The sequence below is a fragment of the Pygoscelis adeliae genome, unplaced genomic scaffold (genome assembly GCF_000699105.1).
Source record: "Pygoscelis adeliae isolate BGI_AS28 unplaced genomic scaffold, ASM69910v1 Scaffold27, whole genome shotgun sequence".
NCBI classification, from domain to species: Eukaryota; Metazoa; Chordata; class Aves; order Sphenisciformes; family Spheniscidae; genus Pygoscelis; species Pygoscelis adeliae.
The window spans coordinates 6,179,931-6,201,001 of NW_008825410.1; the positions used below are offsets into that span (position 1 = coordinate 6,179,931).

General features: G+C 41.4%; 2 protein-coding genes across 2 annotated transcripts in view; both read left to right on the top strand.

Moving 5' to 3' along the window:
- Positions 1–1,287, top strand: part of LOC103922413 (macrophage mannose receptor 1-like) — a 32,626-nt gene extending 31,339 nt beyond the window's left edge. Inside the window, exon 31 of the mRNA XM_009330551.1 lies at positions 354–1,287. Coding sequence (XP_009328826.1) covers positions 354–598 — 245 coding nt within the window. The 3' untranslated portion in view covers positions 599–1,287. The remainder of the gene's footprint in view (positions 1–353) is intronic.
- A 19,434-nt stretch (positions 1,288–20,721) lies between these two features.
- LOC103922463 (macrophage mannose receptor 1-like) overlaps positions 20,722–21,071 on the top strand; it is a 38,656-nt gene continuing 38,306 nt past the window's right edge. Inside the window, exon 1 of the mRNA XM_009330604.1 lies at positions 20,722–20,848. Within this exon, the coding sequence (XP_009328879.1) occupies positions 20,722–20,848 (127 nt within the window). The remainder of the gene's footprint in view (positions 20,849–21,071) is intronic.

The following is a 21,071-nucleotide window of genomic DNA, read 5'->3' on the forward strand; positions in this document are numbered from 1 at the left end:
TGAAATTGCCTCCAGAAAAGTTTCATTTAAATACCCATTGAACTGTCACAGATGATTTTATTTTAAATCTGTTTAAAAGGAGAGCTCTTCTGTCAAACTGGATGTCTTACTGATTTTTTTTTTTTTTTTTGCTTTACAAATACTGTAGTACAATATAATGCTCCTTTTAAAAGGAATATAGAATTGAGCCCAACTTTGCATTGTCCATCTGGAACATGCATCTATTTTAACTGCTATTATGGCTGTTCAGTACTTTTACAGTTCACTCAGGTGGTTTACTTAGGGAGATGTTTGTTTTATGCAATAGCAGTCTCTGGCCATTTGTAGTAATTGTTCTGTTTTGTCTTTCACAGCATCAAAAAATGAAGCTGCTGCTTCATCTGCAAATAGTTTAGGTGGGATGATTGCTATACTGATCTTCCTTCTGCTATCAGGAACTGGCCTTACATTCTATTTCTTCTATAAAAAAAGACGTGATCAACAAACAATTACAGCCAGTTTTGACAATGCCATATACTGTGGTGATGCTGACTCTGGAACTCATGAATCAAATTGTCTTGTGACCAATATTGAACAAAATGAGCAGGCAACAGTTTAAGAAGCAGGGTAATCTTGGGCCTGATTTTGAAAGGAATTAAAGCACTGGAATACAAGAATTCTTAAGGCAAAGCAATTTTCTCCCATGGAAATTCTAGTTCGTTTTGCACGGGATGCTTCTTGCTTTCTTTACTAGCAGGAACAAGCAATCTTGCAAGGCAGATCCAGAGATCTGCTCACAAACTGTAGTACCTGGGAGGACTGTTGAACATACACATGGAGCTACACTGTGTAAGTGAACACTCAGGAGGTTCCAGTCTCTGCATGGGTCCAGCATCACGTTTAGGCACAAGAAGAACCATGCTCACTGCAGGCAACTGTGAGAACATGCTCCTTAGCATGCTCCAAAAAGTATATTCAGATCGGCAGGTATTCTGAAAATGCCACCCTGATCTCCAGCACAGACTGGCAGAATTGCACAGGTTGGACAGGACCTCCAAGCTCATCTGGTGAAGGTCCCTGCTCGAAGCAGGACCAGCTCCCTGCCTCAGCCAGGCAGCCTGGTTCTAAGTAAAAGTTCTTCTTAAACAGAACAATTTATCATAAAAGCAAAAATAACAGGAAGGAGGGATGGGATTATTAAATTTCTATGCATGAATGAGCATCCACTTTTCCTAGTCTAGCATGTTCTTAAATGGCAGTAATGATTTGTCTTTACCATCTTGTGAAACAGTGTGTCTCATTGCTTCTTTATCCCTGACATTTGAAAGTTTACCCTAATAAACATCTAATGAAAGTGTTGTAATTTAAGACTACTTATGTGCTGTGCTGTACTGCTCTAGCAGTTTCTGAGACAGATTCTTATATATTTGATAGCTCTTGTCACGTCTCCTCTCCATATTTTCTGATAGCAACATTAGTTCTTCCCTTTTTACTTCACTGACTACGTCTTCTAGGTCTCTAATCCTTTTTGCTGTTCCCTTCTAGACCCTGCTCTGTGGTATGTAGGTCCTTCTGACAGTACATTGCATCAGTGGATAAGATATTTCAGGTGAGATCCTAACAACACTGAGCAGACCAAAAAGATCAATCCACCATTGTAACACTTGCCATAAAGGACCCTTCTGTCTGAATTGGTTCTACAGGATCTATAGGTTTGCACAGAGAAATGGTTACCAGAAAACAATAGGCCAAAGACAGGAAAGGTGCCTAATGAGAAGTTAGTTTGTGAAAGTTTCCAAGGACCGCTAAGCTTTACAGACTAGTAGTCCTGTTGCGTCTGTGAGAAGTGAACCAAAAGTTTGCTGGGACCGTACAAGGCTACCAGTGCACATAAGCGTCAGCAGAGGATTGTATAATTTGGACCACATCCAAGACAGCAGCAGCTGCTATCTGATAATGAAGGGTATGACCCTCTGAGGGACTTTCCAAACATCTCCCGAGAATCCCCTGGAGTGCCAGTATGGCTTTCTGCAACTGAGTATACAGCTGGGATTCGTTTCCAAATACTGCTTCAACCAGGTAGCTGTGAGTGAACTCTGCGAGTGAAGAAGTGAATGTGTTGTGTGAATAGTTATTTGCTATTTATTATAATAGCTTGATTCTATTAGTAATAACAGCTTAGTGAAAAAAAACTTGTTCTAAGAAATACTGGTTATGATCTGCATTTCCCCCCATCCTTATCCCCTGTCAGTGAAAAGGAATTTACAAGAAACTTTGGTTTGTACATCCCAGTATGATGCTTTTTCTTCTCAAAGTTTGTTTCCTCTCAGGTTTTGGATTCCAAATTCCTCTCCTGCAGCTAGATTTCTGAAGGAAAGCTGTGGCTGCCACTGTATTTCATACCAAATCCTAGCTAATAGCCGTGCTCCAAGAATGCTCCTCAGATGAGTCAGATATTAAAGACACTACTTATACGGAGGTATGAAATAGGTGCTCATCGAGGTGCTTGGACACATACCCAGAAACAGATATGGGGGAAATTTAGTGCCAAAATCAAGCTTTTTACCAGGCCTAGGAACCTTCAAGGTTAAGCTGCTGTAAACAGAGATTTGGGGGACCACAATTTGCCAATCTGTCCAGCTTCCACATGGATTCTGGATTTGGGCTTACGTGCAACATAATAGCATTTATAAAATGCCTCTCCACATAGACAAGATATGGAGACCTACTTTCTCAGTTGCTTGCCCTTTCTTTCTTTCTTTATATTAGGGTGGTATTTTAGAAAGAATGTCCTGCCTTTTCTCACCATTTACATTATATACCTAAATTGTAACTATAACATGGCTAAAAAAGTAATTGATTCTTGAACTTATTGAACTTATTAGAATGTAAGAAGTAGTTATTGCCTTTAGGGAAGGAAAAGCTGTGGAAGAATTCACCATTGTAACTTTCTGTAATGTCAGACAATGACACAGCCATGGCAGACAGATGTACAAAGAAGAATGGAACATCCTCCTCCTCCTAAAGAATACCAATTTACAGAGAAACTATTTGCTAATATCGGTACCGGTAACTTGGAACAGAAAAGAAAATATTAGCTGCAGTTCCTTGGCTAAAGCAGGAATCTAAAAAGAAGTTTATGAACTGGAAGTGTTTAATTTTGTCATTTAAGTTTCTGAAACTAGGAGACTGAAAAAGGAAGTGAAGAGTAATCTGGAACAAAATGTAAGAAAGATCTATAAATACAAACAGAATAGATAGATAGTTGTGAAATGAACTTCAGGCCAGATTCCAATGGGCAAGAGCCAGATTTTCCGGGGCCAATAGGAAAGGTTTGAACTGCTCCATAAGCATAAAGTTGTCCTGATGTCACTGTATCCGGACACAGGAACAGTTAGGGTTCATTTTGTCTCTTTTCATCCGTGTCCTTATCTGACATACCCAGCTTTCTCCCTTCTATGACATTCCGCAGGGCGCAATTTTTAATTCACTATCTGTTAAATAATGATATCTAAAAGCATTTTAAGGATATGGTTAGTGGTTCTGGTTCCTCTGAGGAAATATTTGCTCTCATTTCAGGAGAATGCACACAGTGCAACCATTATACTGCCTTTTTATCCAGACTCTTGATCTAGACAGCTAGATGAAATTAATCTCACCTACTTTTAGAACTAGTTGACATAATTCTCCTTTATAGTCAACAGTTAGGAATATACATGTAGGACTTGCAGTTGTTCCGTGGTCCACCAGAAGAGGTTGATGATGGGACAGAGGTTCTGGAGATAGGAGGAAATAATATTCAGTAATGGGAAGAATAGGGGTTCGTGCAGTGAGAAACAAAAACTGAGGTTGGTAAGAGGATGGTACAAAAATACAGTGTGAGGTGTCCAAACAAAAGGAGATCAAAGTGAAAGGCCAATAATTGGTCCAGAAGTGCTGACCATCCCTGGGAGAGCCAGGCAAGGCTGGGCTGGCCAGCAATGGGTCGGCAAAGCAGAGGTCTGGGAAATGCGGATGCTGCTGGGAGAAGTGCAGGGGCTTCGGGGGATGGTTGGTTCCTGCAGGAGGATAGGACTCCTGGTTATGGGGAAGCAATGGGGGGTGAGCATGCTTTGCATAGGAGAGAGCCAAGAGAAAAAGCCAGCTGAAGTGAACTGTTGCCCCAGGAGCCCAGCTGCGCTGTTCAGACCAGGGAAGAGGGCCCGTGTGTGGACGGGGAGGGAGTGGAGGGTGTAAAATATTTGTATGCTTGTTCCTATTTGCACAGGTACTCTGCGTTCTTTGGAAAGGCCACAGCTGGGGATCAGGGAAGAAGACAGGCAGCCTTTCCTCCTTGCCCTGGCTCCTGATGTCTGTCATAGGGCAGAACCATCTAGAAAGATGAGGAGATGGTTCCTTCCTTGAGAGTGGTGAGTGTGCACAGGGTAGGGGGATGCTTTGGAGCATCGTGCTGGAGCGCAGAGGATGGGAAGGAAATCGGGGTTTTCCTAAGAGGAACAGAAAGTGGACTTGTGGGGAAGCCTCTGGGGTGATGGAAAGGAAGGGGTTTCTCCCAGAGAACTACAGAGGAACCGTATGGGCTGTTTTGCAACCCAAGAAGCCACTGAGAGAAAGCTTACAGGCAAGCACTTTCTCTGCAAAGATACTGTGGAAAGCGGAGACATTTGTTTTTAAAAAAAACTGTTAGAGAACAAAGAACACCCCTCTGGTGTCCTGGGACACGTTCAGTTTGAAGAAAAGGTGCCTGTAATTACACCTGTTGGATCTGGCCAGCTTGGGGTCTACTCTTGGGGGGGTGGCAGGAAGCAAAAAAAATAGGAAGAAAGAAAGGTATATCGGGTGTACGATGCCTGTGATCAGTGCGGGGAGAGACGGGGATGAATCAGCTATCAAGAGGCAGGTGGAATAGTAATGAGGCTTGATTACATGTCCCATCTGCCCAAAGATTTCTCCTGCACCCCATGTTGCAAGAAGATCATTTTTTATTACTGGGCAGTGGGAACAGCAGCCTTTTCTCCTGGTGATAGTGCTTTTAATTTCAGAGCTACCACATGGGATGGTGATTGTTGTTCAGCTGCTATGTGAAAGTAAGCTTCTCTTAAAGGCACAGTTTGCTGTGTACTCTCTCTTAATGATACATTTAAAAACAATCAAAATTTAGGATCTGTTCAGAGTTAAATCTGTTTACAACAAATTTTTTAACAGGAAATGGGAAAGTAGAAATGTGCAATCTCCACACATTGCAAAGATAAAAAATGTCTGGGGAAGAAGAGAACATTTCACTTCTTGACTGATTATTTGTCAAAGCAGCTACATTTAGAGCACATAACAGTGAAGCTGTTCATTCTTAGTTGTATTAAAAATGAAAGGGAATTGATTATGCCACTAAAAACTGGTTATGTTATAATTACTGGAGATGTGAAATTTAATCATATAAAAACTTAGCATAGTGACACAAAAGAGGGAAGGGATTTTAAATAAATGAGGAAGCTAGAAATAAGATAAAAAGGAAGGAAATCCTTAGATTTTGCATGAAAGCTATTTGCATTCAGCTAAAGAATCACAAGAGACAAGCACATTCTATGAATTTTGTTCCTTTAACTATTTTACATTGCTTCTTGTGCGCTTTTATAATTTGACTGAAATTGCACCGAGTACTAGAATCATTTCAGTTCCAGAAGTTTAATACTTTATCATAACTCACTGCAAATATTCATAAGGTGGTTTTTTTTCGCTCAATTATTCATATGGTGTTTGATAGCTCAAACAATTAAAGTGTCATTCAGGGTGAATTTTGTAAACAGTTTCTGCCTGTTCTCACACTTAGTGTGTTAACATAGATAAATTTTTCTATGGAAATGTCATCCATGGTTGTAGAAATACTCAAAACTCAGCTGGAAAAGGTCCTGAGCAACCTTTGAAACAGTATATAGCTTTGAGGCCCTGCTTTGAGCAAGGGGTTCAACCAAATGACCTCTAGAGGTCTCTTCCAGTGTAAACTATTCTATAATTCTGTGGCCAGTAGTGGTATACAGGATTATGCTTTTAGGATGGTATACAGAATTATGCACTTTTGATGAGCTAAGGCCTATGCTGTTGGAAAAACTAAAGAAAGCAAGCAGAAAATGTGGCAGAGGCAGGGAGGAGGCATGGCCAACACCGTAGGAAGCAGCACTGCTCTCCTGGCTGCCTGACTGGTGGCCATATGGGCAGTGCTAGCACCCACGTCAGGCTTAAGCTTTCCACTAACATGAGATCAAAGCACAGATGCCACAAGCACCCTCCATCAATGTCATTTTTGTGGTGTCTAATCAGGTGCTACTGGCTCGAGAACTGTGGTTTATCCTCTCCCTGTCCTTATCCCTGTCCAGAAGTGGACCGATGTCACTCACTGTCCCTGCCAGCCTTGCACAGTGCACTGGCAGGGACTGTACCAAAGGGAGCAAGAAGAAGACATGCTCCAGGACTACTCAGTCACAGCCATCATGTCCCTGTAGCAGCCCTCCATGCCATGCCGAATTAGAAAAGAGGAAGGGATAGGCTCTCCCTCCTAGCTGTAGGTGACCACAAAATAAGCTCTTAGATCCAAGAAAACCAGCGAGGCTGTTTGGTCCTCCTTCTCAGTAGGCATATGTGCCATATATGGCACAAGACCTGGGCCAGAGGAACTCCTACTGGGGTAGAGATGCCAGCAAACCAGCTGCTTGGGAGAGAGGTCAATAGCCTACTGCAAATAACGTTAGAGAAGGGATGATAATGTGTCCCTGGCTGCTCAAGACATTGTTGGGAATGGCAAGTCCTAGCAATAAGTTCAGTCCTGTACCCTGCCCTTTGAGGATGATGGCTTCTGCCTTAGGTTTGTAAGCCTAGCTTAGCTGATGAGGTGGTTTTGGCTAATCAAAAACCTTAAAGTTTACCTTAGGGCTAATTGCAATGCCCAAAGCAAAGGGAAGTGGTCAGTTATGACCAAAATTTCATATTTCTAATTCCTGCCTGAATACTATTTCTAAGTATTTCTTGGTACCTGTCAATATCCTCTAAAGCCCATATGAAGTCAGTAATTGGAGGAGTTGGGGGACAATTGCTGTTTGGAAAACAATATACACTGAAATTAATTTTAATGCAGCATATTTTTATACGGCTGAAACTCAGATATAGAGTCCTGTTTATTGTCAAAACCCAGCAGTTCTATTCGTTATTTTTTTAAACACACTTGGAAAAATTCCATTATACTGAATAGATTTCCGAACTTTATCCAAGTCTGCTTGAAATGGTCTACAGACTGGCATCTGAAGTGTCCTGAAGTGACAAAGAACAGCAGAAAGGGCTGACTGAAAGTGTTTATATGACCTGTCTTCTGTGAGACATTTTGTCCAGCTGTGGCAACGTGGATCCCTGTAGAGCCCTATCAGGCCTACACAACAGAATTGATAGGGATGTCTACTTGAATTAAGCTAGTAAATTTGGCTTTTATCACAATTCAAGAAGAGCTCTACTGGGTCATATCAAAGGTTTGTTTAGCCTAGCATCCTGTCCCTGATGGTGTCCAAAACCAGGTGCTTAATGAAGAGCACAAGACTTGGCAAACATCAAGTGGTAGCTCCTTATTTGCCTCTCGTGGCCTCAACATCTGCAGCTCAGGGATTTCCTGAGCCAGAAGTGGTGTTTTTGCATTCATCTGTATATAGAAATTAGCATGCAATTAACCTTGGGTTTGAATTTTACACTACTCTAGCAACTCCACAGTAAGTCCTCAAATAGACAAATTTTAATGTGCAATAAATGTGATGTGATTTACTCTGATTTGCTTGGAATAGGAAAAAAAACCTACATAGAGACTTATCAACAGGTTAGCTAATACACTTAGTCTGTACTGCTAAAAAATTTTCCTGTATAAATAAGTCCCCAGAAAGCCAGCAGAGAAATGTAACATAATTATAATATAATATATATAACATATATAACATAACATAACATAACATAATATAATATAATATAATATTGCAATATTTCTTGGAAAGAATAAAGTATTTAGTATTTCTTCAGCATGCTTCTTTTTTCTTCCTATTGAATCCCTTTGGATGTTCTGATACTTCACATATCAAGACAATTTCTGGCAGCACTCCTCTTCACTGTGTTTTTCTTACCATTTCAAAATTTTTATTTCTTTTCTGACAAATTTATCCTATTAAATGCCACACAGAGTGAACAGCTTAGGGCAGTGTAGCATAACTTACAAAGTGTCAAAATATGAAAAGATTTTCTAGTGATCTGTACATCAGAGGGCAGAGATCTGGTGTCCTTGAAGAGATATATTGGTTTTTTTCCTCGGAGTTAAAGACTTTCTATAATCCTGCTTAATTCCTGTTCTCATGCCAACACAGCTTGACTCATAATTTTTCAATTGATGACTTCTAAAAGAAAGCGTCTTTGAAGAAAAATATACTTCTCTTTTTGTAAGTAACCTGATGGTAGACTATTCTGGTTTAGTTCAGAGAACTAAAATGTTGATTCACACCTTTCCATGAAGAACAGTGGTAGCTCTGTGTGTGTATTATTCTTTACTATTGCTTTCATTAAAGGAAACTTTCTCTGGTTAGTCTTTCCTTGCATAGGAATCTTCGATTTTGCATTTCATTTCACAAGCCAGTTACTGCATCTTCTTTATGATGTTCATTCTGCATTTGAGTTTATGGATGTTTCCTGCTGTCCCTCTGTGCCCCAGTGTTTGGGCTTCGTCAGGAAATGTACGTGCCCAGAAAGTGCAGGACTGAACCTCTTCTAAATATTGGTGAAAATAGTCCTTATACATTTTTATATGTAAAAATACCTGAAATGAAGCAGCCACATTCATGCCAGTGTGAGTAATAAATACAGATACTGACAAAGAATAAGAATGGCAGAAATCTGGAATCATATCTAGAAGAGCCAGCCTGTTTTGTGAATTTGTCTGTAGATAACATGAGCTAAAGATCTTGTACTGCTGGTAATGCTTTAGGAAAAGTCCTGTGATTGCTGAAAAAGGGCCAGAGGTAGTACTGAAAGAAAGTAATTCCTTACCCTATGCTTTAAAGTATTCTTGTGATTTTTACTGTGTTTCAGGGAAAGCTAGCTGTCCGTTTCAGTCATGGTCTGCTCTTGATTAGTGAATGAGTGACTTTGCTGTAGCTCTGAGTCTGCCGACGAGACCAGGCACAGACATTCACAGCCCCTTCAGATGCAGAGCAGGTGTGAGGCACGGCTCACATGGCTCTCTGGCACCTTTCTCACTGTTTAAAGCAATCAGCCTGGGCACGAGGCTTCGGCTTGCAGACAGGAGTGAGGTGATGCCAGACCAGCTCGGATCGCTGGCTCTGGCACGTGGGCTACAAGCAGCTTCCCTCACGTCCTGCCACCCTTAAGAGCTGCAGCCTTTTTTATTTACCACTGAGTGGAGTCCTTACCAAGACTGCAGATGTGCAAGGCTTGATTCCCCAATCTGCTGCATGACATTTTGCTCAGAGCAGCTTGGCAGTGAAGCTGTGCCTGGCATCGCAGCCAGATGGTCCAGGTCATGGGTGAGTGCAGGGCTCATCAACAGGGTACCGCAAATACAGGGTTACCTTTTTGGGCACTGTTGTCAAATCCATGGTTTCTACTAATGGTTTAATACTGGCATTTTTTTATTTAGCAACTAAGAGGCCTGTTTATAAAAAAATATTAGTTTCAAAATACATGTATCTTTACTCATTATAGTTCACTGGCACTTTCTTTGGACAATGTCCTGTATCAGATACTCACCCTGGATCTCTTCCTGTGGCCATGATTACTACATTAACCCACTTGGAAAGCTGGCTTGATGCTCCCATATACTTAGCTCCTATGGTCAATTAGAGGTGCTTCCAGTAGTAGAAGTTGCAGCTGGTATTCTAAATCAGGGTCCAAAGCAGATGTGAAGCTCCAAGCAATTGGGCTCCCATGTCCTCAGGAAATTAATTATAGCGTCAGCGTGAAAAAACCCCCAACAACCAAACAAACCAAAGAAATCAAATGAGAGAAGAAAGTAAGGAGGCGGAAGTTGAAAGCAATGTTTTCCTCCTCTTCGTGTTTCTGAGTGGCTGTGGGTACATGTTGTTTGTCATCCTGCGGTCACTTATCTTCTGTCTCCCAGTATCAGATTCCCTCCCAAGACTGCTATCTACCTCTCAGTCCTCTGCTTCTTGTTAGTATCTCAACCCCTGCACATTTCTTGCCAATTCCCTGTTTTCCTCAATCTCTTCATGGTGAGACTGATGTGCAGGGACCATTAGTTGCTGGTCTCTGCAAAAGCAAATTGCAGTGGAGGAACACACGTGGATCCAGTCTCTTCCTTTGCATCATTCCTGTCTGTGCAAAGAGACAGAGGCAACAGAGGAGAGAAAAGCACAGAGGTGCTTCACCTGGTATATGAAGAAAAGTAGGTGGTGATGCTGCACATGGGGTGAAGCAGTTATCCAGCCATTCTAGTCTGTACGCAGGAGCAGTATCACTCAGAGATACTCAAAATGTAAAGTTCAGCAAGGCAATTGCAAAAATAACAATTATAATTCCTAACATACAGCATCTGTGCAAATCTGTTGTGGTGCTGGAAATGGCAAGTTCTTAGCTGATAGAACTGCATTTTACTTCAGAATCTTATAAAAACAATCAGTATATAAAGCTTCAGTACACAGACACACTGTGTTCTCGTACTGGGATGAGTCACTTCCATGTCACACTAGCTGTATTGTGAAACGTGTCACTTCAGATTTATAAGCTTCAAAAATATCTAATTTTGAATTTAGGAGGGATTTCAATCATGCTTGAATAAACATATTCTCTTTTGTTCTGTATGCCACTGAAAGGAAAGTGCAAATAGAGTTTCTTTCTTCTAATGCTAAAGTAAGCAATAGAAGGCGTGACATAATTTAAAGGTTAAAGATCTTAGAATTTTATATATCCTATGCATAGGAACCTTTTATCATATACATAATAGAAATAGGGAACTGAGAAAGTCCTGCCCAAAGGCAGTGTCAGCTAAAACTAAGCAGCTGCTGACAGATAGAACCTCTTACAAAGTTTCCAACAGTGATGATGATTTCACCCCTCCCTCGGGCAACCTACTCAAAGCTTCTGTACTAATAATGTCAGTGTGCTTTGCAATGTTGCCAGCTCCTCAGGACAGCTGGGCTAGAGCAGTCCACATCTATGCTAGCAATAAGCTTTTGGTTGCTCCAGAACAGGCTGGTGGTGGCTGTGTTCAAACTGCTTCATGGGAATGGTCCCTCGAATGCTGGACATGCCAAACCGGACCTAGAAATCCCCTTGGGGCAGTGCTCGCTGGCATGGGTGAAGGACACATGCCTGCATCCATTTACAGGATAGACAGCTCTGCAATAATGCCTCTTCCTGAGCATTGTTTAATATAAATTAATTTGCCAAGTTTTAATAATTTAAGTACACCTTTTGCCATTATCTGAGCTGTTAACATACAGAATAGCACCAAATCTTTCCATAAAACACTTGTCAGTACACCTTCCAGTTCAACATAAACTGTTAATTACTGCTCTTTCCTTAGGGATTGACTATGATTCCTTACTATCTAGTTATCCTTTCATGATTAACAAATAGTACCATTTTTTCTACTACCTTTCCAGGAATTCAGTTTAGTCTGCCTGGCTTATTATTCCTTGGTTCCTCTTTTTTCTCATACTGTTTGTTGTTTTCTGATATGCTCAAGCCCTGTCTAGCTTTCATCAGTCTTTACTGAGAATCGTACATCTCTCCAAGTACTCCAGCCAGTCTCTAAGTGTTAAGACTAACCAAATACATCTTCTTTTTTAAAAAAGCTATATATAGTAGATGAAAATAATGTATGGGGTTGTCCTGCAGCCCAAACATCACATTTGGTTTTGATCTTTAATCCGTACTGTTGTTTTATGCAAAGTTGGGCAGAACTTGTGCAGAACTAATCGATGTTCATAGTATAGGAAATGGTCTTGCAAATATTTGCTCATCTTCTGTTGTTTACATGCCTCCTAATGAAGCGTCTGACAAAATGTTACTGAAATGAAGAGTGTACTTTAAACAGTGCATGCATATGTTTTGGTATGAAGAATTAAGCTCATGAATGCAGTGACACTGCCTCATGTAAAATAACAAGGAAAATGTATTCTGCACTGAAGCTTTCCAGACCAGATTTAAGTTTGATAGACTGTGATGCTGCCAAGAAAAAGAGCGAGATTACTAAAAATGTGGGCAGGAGCCCAAACTCATTTTAAATGCACATTGGCTTCATAAATATGGAAATTCAGCTAAGTTAAGAGCACTCTGTACATGCAGTGCTATGAACAGCATCCACAAAAGTGTACTTTGATGGATGATATGCCTACTTAGACGGATGTTTAGAGGTCAGTGTTAAATGAAGAAGGCATGACATTGGCTGCAGAGAATATGGCCTTGGAGAGTCCTTTAACTGGGAGCTGGCTGTGACTTGAATTTGAAGTTTTGACCAAGGCTTACCAGCTTTCTAGAGGTAGTTCAGATCATCCTAGCAGTTTTTAATGCTGTGCATCATGACATGAGGTCTTGTATCTGAGGAGCTGAAAACATTTTTCTACATGTCAGTTAGAATTCACACCACCATCATTTTGTGCAGATGTAAAAGCGGATGTATGGTTTGATTGGAAAGGAGGACGGCCTGATAGGTTGCACAAGGGCAGAGCTGGGAACAGAATCACTAACCTTTAACTTTTTCTGTGTCCGGAAATGTTGAAAATCAGGGCAGGTTTGGGCAGTGCAAAATTTTCTTACTCACCATAGAGATTCTGGTTTTGTCCATGGAAATCTGGCTGGAGATGACCAGCTCCTTTCACAGCTGTCTGTCAAATGGATGTTTCTACATGCAGCTTGTTCCTACCTTCTTAATTATTTTTCATGTCCTATTCCACGCTCTTAACATTCATTAGTTGCAGAGACAGGAATGGCAAGATTTGGCTTTGCGGGTTCCTAATTTTCCTCTTTCTCTGTCTATGCTTTAGTAATTGCTAGGTTTTGGTTAATAATGCAAAGGAGCACCTGGTAAATTTTTTCTACATTAGATAATTCCCCAGGCTATTAACACCAGTGGGTGTAATCCAGTCTGCCTGTCTGAAATGTCCAGGTTGAGCACTTTTTTCTCAATTTTCTCACTTTTTCTCAGATTTCTTTTTAGCAGAGAGCTATGTAGTATATTGGGTACTTCTCCCTCTCTCTACATTTTGCTTGGGATATATATCCCCAGAAAACAGCTTGGTACATTTATGGTAGGTGTTTACCTCTTCCCTGAGATGGCAGGACTCAACAAGAAGCTTTAGATGCCTTCAGCATTTTGTGCTCTCATCTGCTGAATTCTTTTTAAGATGGTTACATGGTGCTAGTAGTGGCTGCAGATTACTGACTGTCTTGTTTGTAACAGTCAAGGTGTTTGTGGAAGACCAGCAGTGGGTAAAAGGAGTTGAATCTAAAACCTTCAAAGTTCCCTAAATGTGGTGCCTGGCTTACTTTAGGTGAGGACACTCTCCACCCCTCTTTTTGTGTCCATGCAGCAAGGAGTAGGTGAGTCAGAGAGAGAAGAGGCAAGAGGGAGGCTGGTCTAACTGCGTGGCTGGTGGCTGGTCTAAAGCAGACTTGGAGCCCTGGCCTCAGCTCCCTGCGGCACATGTGGTTTGCATTGTCAGCACAAACTAGACAAACAAAACTTGTCCTGCAAACAGGATCTGAACCATAAATCCCAACCATGACCATCACCCCTGTAGCTCTTTTCAAGCTCGTTAGTGGAGCTCAGATGACTGTCTGCCTAAATATATATTACTTCAGGCAAACGATAGGTGCCTTTCTCTCCAAAACAGGCAATTCTGCACAAATGGTGCGACCAAAGTAGTGTGCCCAGGGCATGTTCAGGCTAAGTAAGGTGATAGCTTCAGGATTAGGCAGTCCTGAGAAGTAGGTAAACTGAACTGATGACTGAGCCTTAGCTAAACCACTTTCTCCTCCCATAGAATTATAAATTCATGCCCCAAAAAGAAATAAAAGAAGAACAAATTGCATTGCAGTGATATTACAATGCTCAGACTATGCCTGGAAGAGCTGTGATAGATTTAGATGCCCTTCATAACAAAGAAATCTGGAAACTATTTCTGATTAAAGCCAGCCTTTAGAGCTGTTCACAGAGCTGCTTTTACTCTTTATTTGAACTACTGTGTGTAACTTTCCAGAAAAAAAAAAAAGAAACCGAGCCCTACAGATCTTTTTATAGTTTTGTTGTGAAGAGATTCCCTTGGTAACAGTCCATGTGAACGCCTGCTCTCTCTATCTCCTTCTGTGCTGTTAATTATGAAATTTCCTTCCTCTTTCAGAAAATAGGTTTGATACAATTGTAGTTGGAAGGTGTGTGAGGAGGGGAAGAACTACAGTGTCTTCCTTGCCAGTTGATGTAAAGAGACTTCAGTTACTACCTACCTCCCACCCCCATAGAGACTGACAGGCAGGTTAGGCCATGAATCGGTGTTGGGGAGCTGGCATTAGGACATTTTTCAGATGTGATATTTTTTACACACCCTTGTTAGCCATATTTAAAATCATGTTCTGGACCTCACTAATCCACAGGTAGTGGGGGAACAAAACAGTCTTAAATACATTTTCTGCCAACCTTTCTGCTTCAATATGCTTCTCTTAAATATTCAAGTCATACCATTTAGGTATGGTAGGGAATTAACATAAAGAAAGGGATTAAAAAGATGTAGAAAATTATCATAGAATCATAGAATATCTCGATTTGGAATGGACCCATAAGAATCATCAAGTCCAACTCCCTGCTCCTCACAGGACTACCTAACGCTAAATCATATGACTAAGAGCATCATCCAGATGCTCCTTGAAGTATTAGCCCATGGAAAATATTTTGAAGCCTTTCTTTCTGGACAGTGGTATATGGGTTTTTTTATAAGGAAGGAAACAGTGATAAAGCAAAGGAAGAAAACAATGACTCATCATAGAGATAATATAAAGAACAGGCATTTTTCCAGTTATTTTTATAACTATATACTGTTTTCCAGGAAGTATGGCTGGACTACTTATTTTTTTCTTACACAATCTGTTATTTAAACAATAGTCCAGAGATGCATGTTGATTATTTCCAATGATTACTGAGGCTCAGTTAATGAGAAGCAGTTGAAGGGTAGTACAAAAGGTTGATGAGTGTATCTGTAAATCAGCAGTCATGGAGCATACATTAGTCTGCTGTACCTCAGCTAAAATATTGAGGTTGAAATGCTTTTGGGTCATCAGGCAGGGCTAGGCAACGTCTGCAGCTGTGACATGCATCCTTGGGTGCAGTCTCCCAGATGGGGGCCTTCCTTCCCTCGAACGTGGCACCTGTGGCCCTGTCACTGGAAACAAGTGCTGAGACCTCCTGGTGCTCACTCAGATGTCTGTCAAGATGGTGATGACTTTGGCACTGCAGTTTACTCTCGTTTTAGCATGCTAGTCTCATTTTAACACCCTATTCTCTTACTGTGAAAAATAAGAGAAATTTTCAAGCAGTCAGCTGCTGCTTCTCTCCAAGGAAAGCTTGGCTAGGTCTCACCATCCCTTGCGAGTCCAAGGCTGATGTTACGTGGTGGACCTAGAGATTTGCCCTTCACACCAGAGATTTTCAGCCCTGACCCCCACCTCCCACCCGCTCTGGGTCTAGTTTGACCTTGTTATGAGCTGCTTCAGTGCATTACAGGAAAAAGGACTACATCTCTGCTGTCTTAGTGTGCTGAAACGGCTCTGCACAGAAGCAGGCAGACCCAGTGCTGGCTCCAGGGTGAGGGTGGCCCTGCCCAGCTGGGCACAGGACACAGAGAGGCCACTGCAGGCCCTGGGGGAACTGACTCAGGCTGTCAGTGAATCTCAGCCTGAAATCTCCTCTCCTTCACCCTTCACTTCTCTCTTGCTCATATTGCAAAGGGTGACTGAGTTTTATTTTTCACCAGATTTTCTGCTTTTTAAATTGAGCCTGTGTCCCTTTGGTTATATGATTGGGCTGAGGAACTACAGACCCTTTTTTCCCTCCTGTAAACTAGGGTAGCATTAGTGCCTCGTGGGGGTGGTAAAGCAGCTGAGAGGCCACCAAAGTGGATGGGCCACCTGTGACAACTTCTCAGCAGCAGTCACTCATCCATTGTCATCCTCTTCCCCAGTGTCCCACACGTGCCCAAGACTTGCTTGTATTGAAGATTTGCCTTAACACAGAAGTTAAGCGTTACATCGGTTTAAGGTTGCAAATCAATGTCACAATTATATTTCTTTTCATGAGCATATGTGAATGTTGAACTGAAACCTGGAAAATATTTCTTAATTTCTAGAGGTAGGTAAATTGGAAAACTGTGAAGACTACTCTTGGTGAAGGAGAGACAAGTGAATCTTGTAGTTTCTGACAACTATCCTATTTAGTTTTTCAGAAGTCTCTCACTAAATAATCTGCTCAAGTACTTAATGATACTATCAAGAAGTTTTTTTCCTGGTACCTAATTGTCCCTTGCTAAACTGATTCCATTGTTTCTTTTCCTGTATTTCTTGTCCTTTTCTGAGTAGATATGTAGGATAATTTATGACCTTCCTTCATGCAGCAATATTTTACATCTTTGCAGACTACTATCATGTCCTGCTCCAGTCTTCCCTCCTGTGGACTGAGTTCTTCCAACATTTCCTCAGAGGTCATGTAATTCTTCTGCATCTTTCTGGGATTATGGTATTCCTTTAAAGCAGAAAAATTAGCAGGTTTGACATTATTTGCACTTCAAAAGTCTTCTCCCTCTATTGAGAGGTTTTTTTGTTACAAAAAGAAAACAAATTCCTAAAAGGCGCAGATAGGAAAGGGTCTTTCTAGTTTGTATAGCAGAAATAAGAGAGGAACCTTAAACACAGAAGACCACATATGATTTTATGGATGGAATAATAAATTGACAACATAATGAATTGAGGTGTTAATGTGGAGTATGTTTAGGCAAGGCCTAAAGATGTTTTAGCCTCAGCTGTTCCTACAAATTGTTTATGAAATGAGGCTGGGCTGATACCGAACACTTCAAGAAATGAGGATCTGATAACGATCCAGTGGCTTCCTGTGTCAAATGTGTAAACGTACATCTCAGTCAACAGAATCTGTTACTCAAAGCATGTTTTGGGGTATATCACCTTACAGAGTTCAAAAGGTAATATATAAATTAGATGGTCCTATCAGATAAAGAGAATTTTTTGGTCTGAAACATGTCTCCTCCACTCCTGCTCAAGATGAGATCACTGATGATTGTTAATTGCACCTGCCAAACCTCAGAGTTAGATGAAAGATAAGAACATTGTCAGGATTTTTACTTTAGTAAAATGCTTTCTTGAACTGAGCAATCATGTTACATTTCCATCTTATTCTTCCTGTGCAAGCATACAATGTATGCTTGATAATTGTTAAAAATTGCTAAAAATAAGATCATTAGCTAAGTAGGTATTAAAGGAACATCTTTTCATATCAGTCAAAGTTCAATGCTATTTCTCATGGTCTTTTTATTGAATTATGAGATCCACAGTTTTCCCTTCTTAAACCAAATTAAATTTATTGTTAAATCTGATTTAAGTATGTGTAACTCTCCTCCAATATTGTAAGCCATTATGCATCTTGCATAATTTCTAGGAGATTACCATTAATGATTTAGCTTTGCTACATGAAATTTTTCAGTCCTTCAGTCTGAATATAAGCACATAAGACAAAGCCAATTTAACTTCAGTTCACGTCCTTTCCTTGCTGTATTTTCTGTTCTTTCTCAATGTAGTTAACACTGTTGACAATTCTACCACAATTAAGTTATTTTGTGAAGATTAAAATAACAAAAACTTGATGTATTTCTGTCTTCTTTATGTTGTCCCAGTACTTCATGGAGCTATACTTTGTTTGCATTTTGTTTTCCTTTTTGTTCTAGTATTTTTATAGAGTACATGACTTTTTCTTAATATGTAATAAATTCTAGGTGCGAAAACAATATGGCCATTTTTTATTACTAATTGCATTGTATTGCTGCTAGCATGATATAGGCCAGATCATATGGACCCAAGTATTCATCCCATCACAAATATTCACACCATTTTTTGTAGAAAATGTAAGCCAATTTTATGACAATATGACAATTGGCTTTTCATTACCCTCAAAAAACTTGCTGACATTGCAAAATTTTATTTTAGTTAATTTAATACTTCCTACTCTGGATAAAAATAAAGTGCAGGCTTTTCATGGATTCCCTTGATAACTAGTGAAGATTAATTTAATCATTCTGTATTAAGGAGATGTTTTTTCATTTAAAGTTTCATTTTACATTTGTTTGTCACTAAATGTCTTTTAAAAAGTCTATTGTCTGTGTAGTTGTGATGGGTTGACCCTGGCTGGACGCCAGGTGCCCACCAAAGCCACTCTATCACTCCCCCTCCTTTTCTTCCCTGTCTCCCCCTGGACAGGGAAGAAAAAATATAATGAAAGGCTTGTGGGTCAAGGTAAGGACGGGGAGAGAGCACTCGGCCATTACCATCATGGGCAAACCAGACTCGACTCGGGGAAATTAGTTTAACTTACTACCAATCAAATCAGAGTAGGATAATGAGAAATAAAACCCTAAATCTTAAAACACCTTCCCCCCACCCCTCCCTTCTTCCCAGGCTTAACTGCACTCCTGATTTTCTCTCCCTCCTCCCCGCCCAGCAGCGCAGGGGGATGGGGAACGGGGGTTTCGGTCAGTTCATCACACGTTGTTTCTGCTGCTCCTTCCTCCTCAGGGGGAGGACTCCTCACACTCTTCCCCTGCTCCAGCGTGGGGTCCCTCCCACAGGAGACAGTTCTCCACAAACTTCTCCAACATGAGTCCTTCCCACGGGCTGCAGTTCTTCACGAACTGCTCCAGTGTGGGTCCCCCACAGGGTCATAATCCCTGCCAGCAAACCTGCTCCAGTGTGAACTCCTCTCTCCATGGGTTCACAGGTCCTGCCAGGAGCCTGCTCCAGCGTGGCCTTCCCACGGGGTCACAGCCTCCTTCAGGCATCCACCTGCTCTGGTGTGGGATCCTCCACAGGCTGCAGGTGGATATCTGCTCCACCGTTAACCTCCATGGGCTGCAGGGGCACAGCCTGCCTCACCATGGTCTTCACCATGGGCTGCAGGGGAATCTCTGCTCTGGTGCCTGGAGCACCTCCTCCCCCTCCTTCTTCAGTGACCTTGGTGTCTGCGGAGTTGTTTCTCTCACATATTCTCACTCCTCTCTCTGCTGCTGTTGTTGTTTTGCAGTTTTTCCCCCTTCTTAAATATGTTCTCACAGAGGTGCTACCATCGTTGCTGATTGGCTCAGCCTTGGCCAGCAGCAGGTCCATCTTAGAGCCAGCTGGCATTGGCTCTATCGGACATAAGGGGAAGCTTCTAGCAGCTGCTCACAGAAGCCATCCCTGTACCCCCCCGCTACCAAAACCTTGCCACGCAAATCCAACACAGTAGTACCCATACATGTAGTCTCTGGCAGTGCATAATGGACTTAAGATGTGAGCACATAACAACTGTGTTCTTCTGAGACTCTTTTGTAACTACTTATTTATGCAATACCATTTAATCACAAGGAATGCATATAAATCCTCATTCCTTAGAAAATGTTAATAAAGAAACAATACCCTTCCTCAAACAATGTTCAAACTTGTTTTCCCCGAGGGAAATCATTCCAGTCTCCCTTTCATGATGAAGTTGCCTTTCTGTTTAATTACTCCATGCTTTGTGGTTGCTTTCACTATGTACAAAAGTCAAGTAAATTAATGCAATAGCCACATTATTTTCAGTCCAAGGGTATGTTTCCCTAAGTTAGTTCTTATTTTGACCTGTGTGGATTTTATTGTCTGAACTTTTGATAAACAGAGCAGCTTTAAAACGATATCTCTATTAGCTTGAATAAGAAGGGTTACAAAGGATGGCAAACAACACCTATCCCTCTTGTTAGAATCTGACCAGAAAAATAGCAGGCTCATCTCACCTCTGTATCAAAATATTCAACTAAATTTGGCACAGCAAGACCAATTAATGCTATAACCCATAAGAGCAATCCCCTTGCAATCAGTCCCCGATGGCTGGGGCTGGTCTGCAAGTGCAGGAGTTCATCAGTTTCTCTCAGCCACTGCAGCTGAGTACATGGGGAGACTTACCCTGGTAGGGATTGCTCTTTCAGCAGAGCAGATCCTAAAGCATCCCAAAGTACTTTATGGATCTTTTTATGTCACTGTAGCTGTCTGTGAACACCTGGCATCAGTAATTGGCAAATTATCACCTGCAAAGCAACCATCGCATGTTACCTCCCACCTGTTATTCATTTAGACTCATCAGATAGGCTGAGGTATAGGGTGCTGTTGATATTGTGCTGCTCTTTTTCCCTTAATCTTTGAGTGAGTAGAAGTTTAATGAACTCGGTAGGATTTCAAGGGAATCCTTAGCAAGTTGACTTTTACACTATCGGTAATCTCTTTATGAGATTAGCGTCTAAGACGTAGGTCTAGCAATTGAATTTGAAGTAACAGAATTGACTAAATTCATGCCAGGGAGTACAACTTTGCTTTAGCCCAGCTTCTGGCCTTCTCAGTTGGGACTGGGCAACCTGCACTTCATGGCTGGATGCAGCTTGTGCTGGGGCTACACCCGTGAGCAGTGGTGAGATGAAGGTGCCTGACATTGCCAGATTTCTGAAGTGCAAAGGAGCAAGAAGGCAGTGCCACCTCCTGCCTGGTGCTCCCCGAGATATGTGTCTGGTGGTTCATGGTGATCAGGAGGTGTCAGGTGCAGGTAACGTAATGAGGTTTGCTCTTCTGGCTTTGCTCTTCCTCGGAGGCTGGCCTCAGGGATTTCGGCAGCCTTGAGCAGCCACTCCTGTCCAGGAACCAGCACAGCACCCCTGTCCTGGTTTCGGCAGGGATAGAGTTAATTTCTTTCTTAGTAGCTGGTACAGTGCTGTGTTTTGGATTTAGGAGGAGAATAAAAAAAAATTATTATTATTATTATTATTATT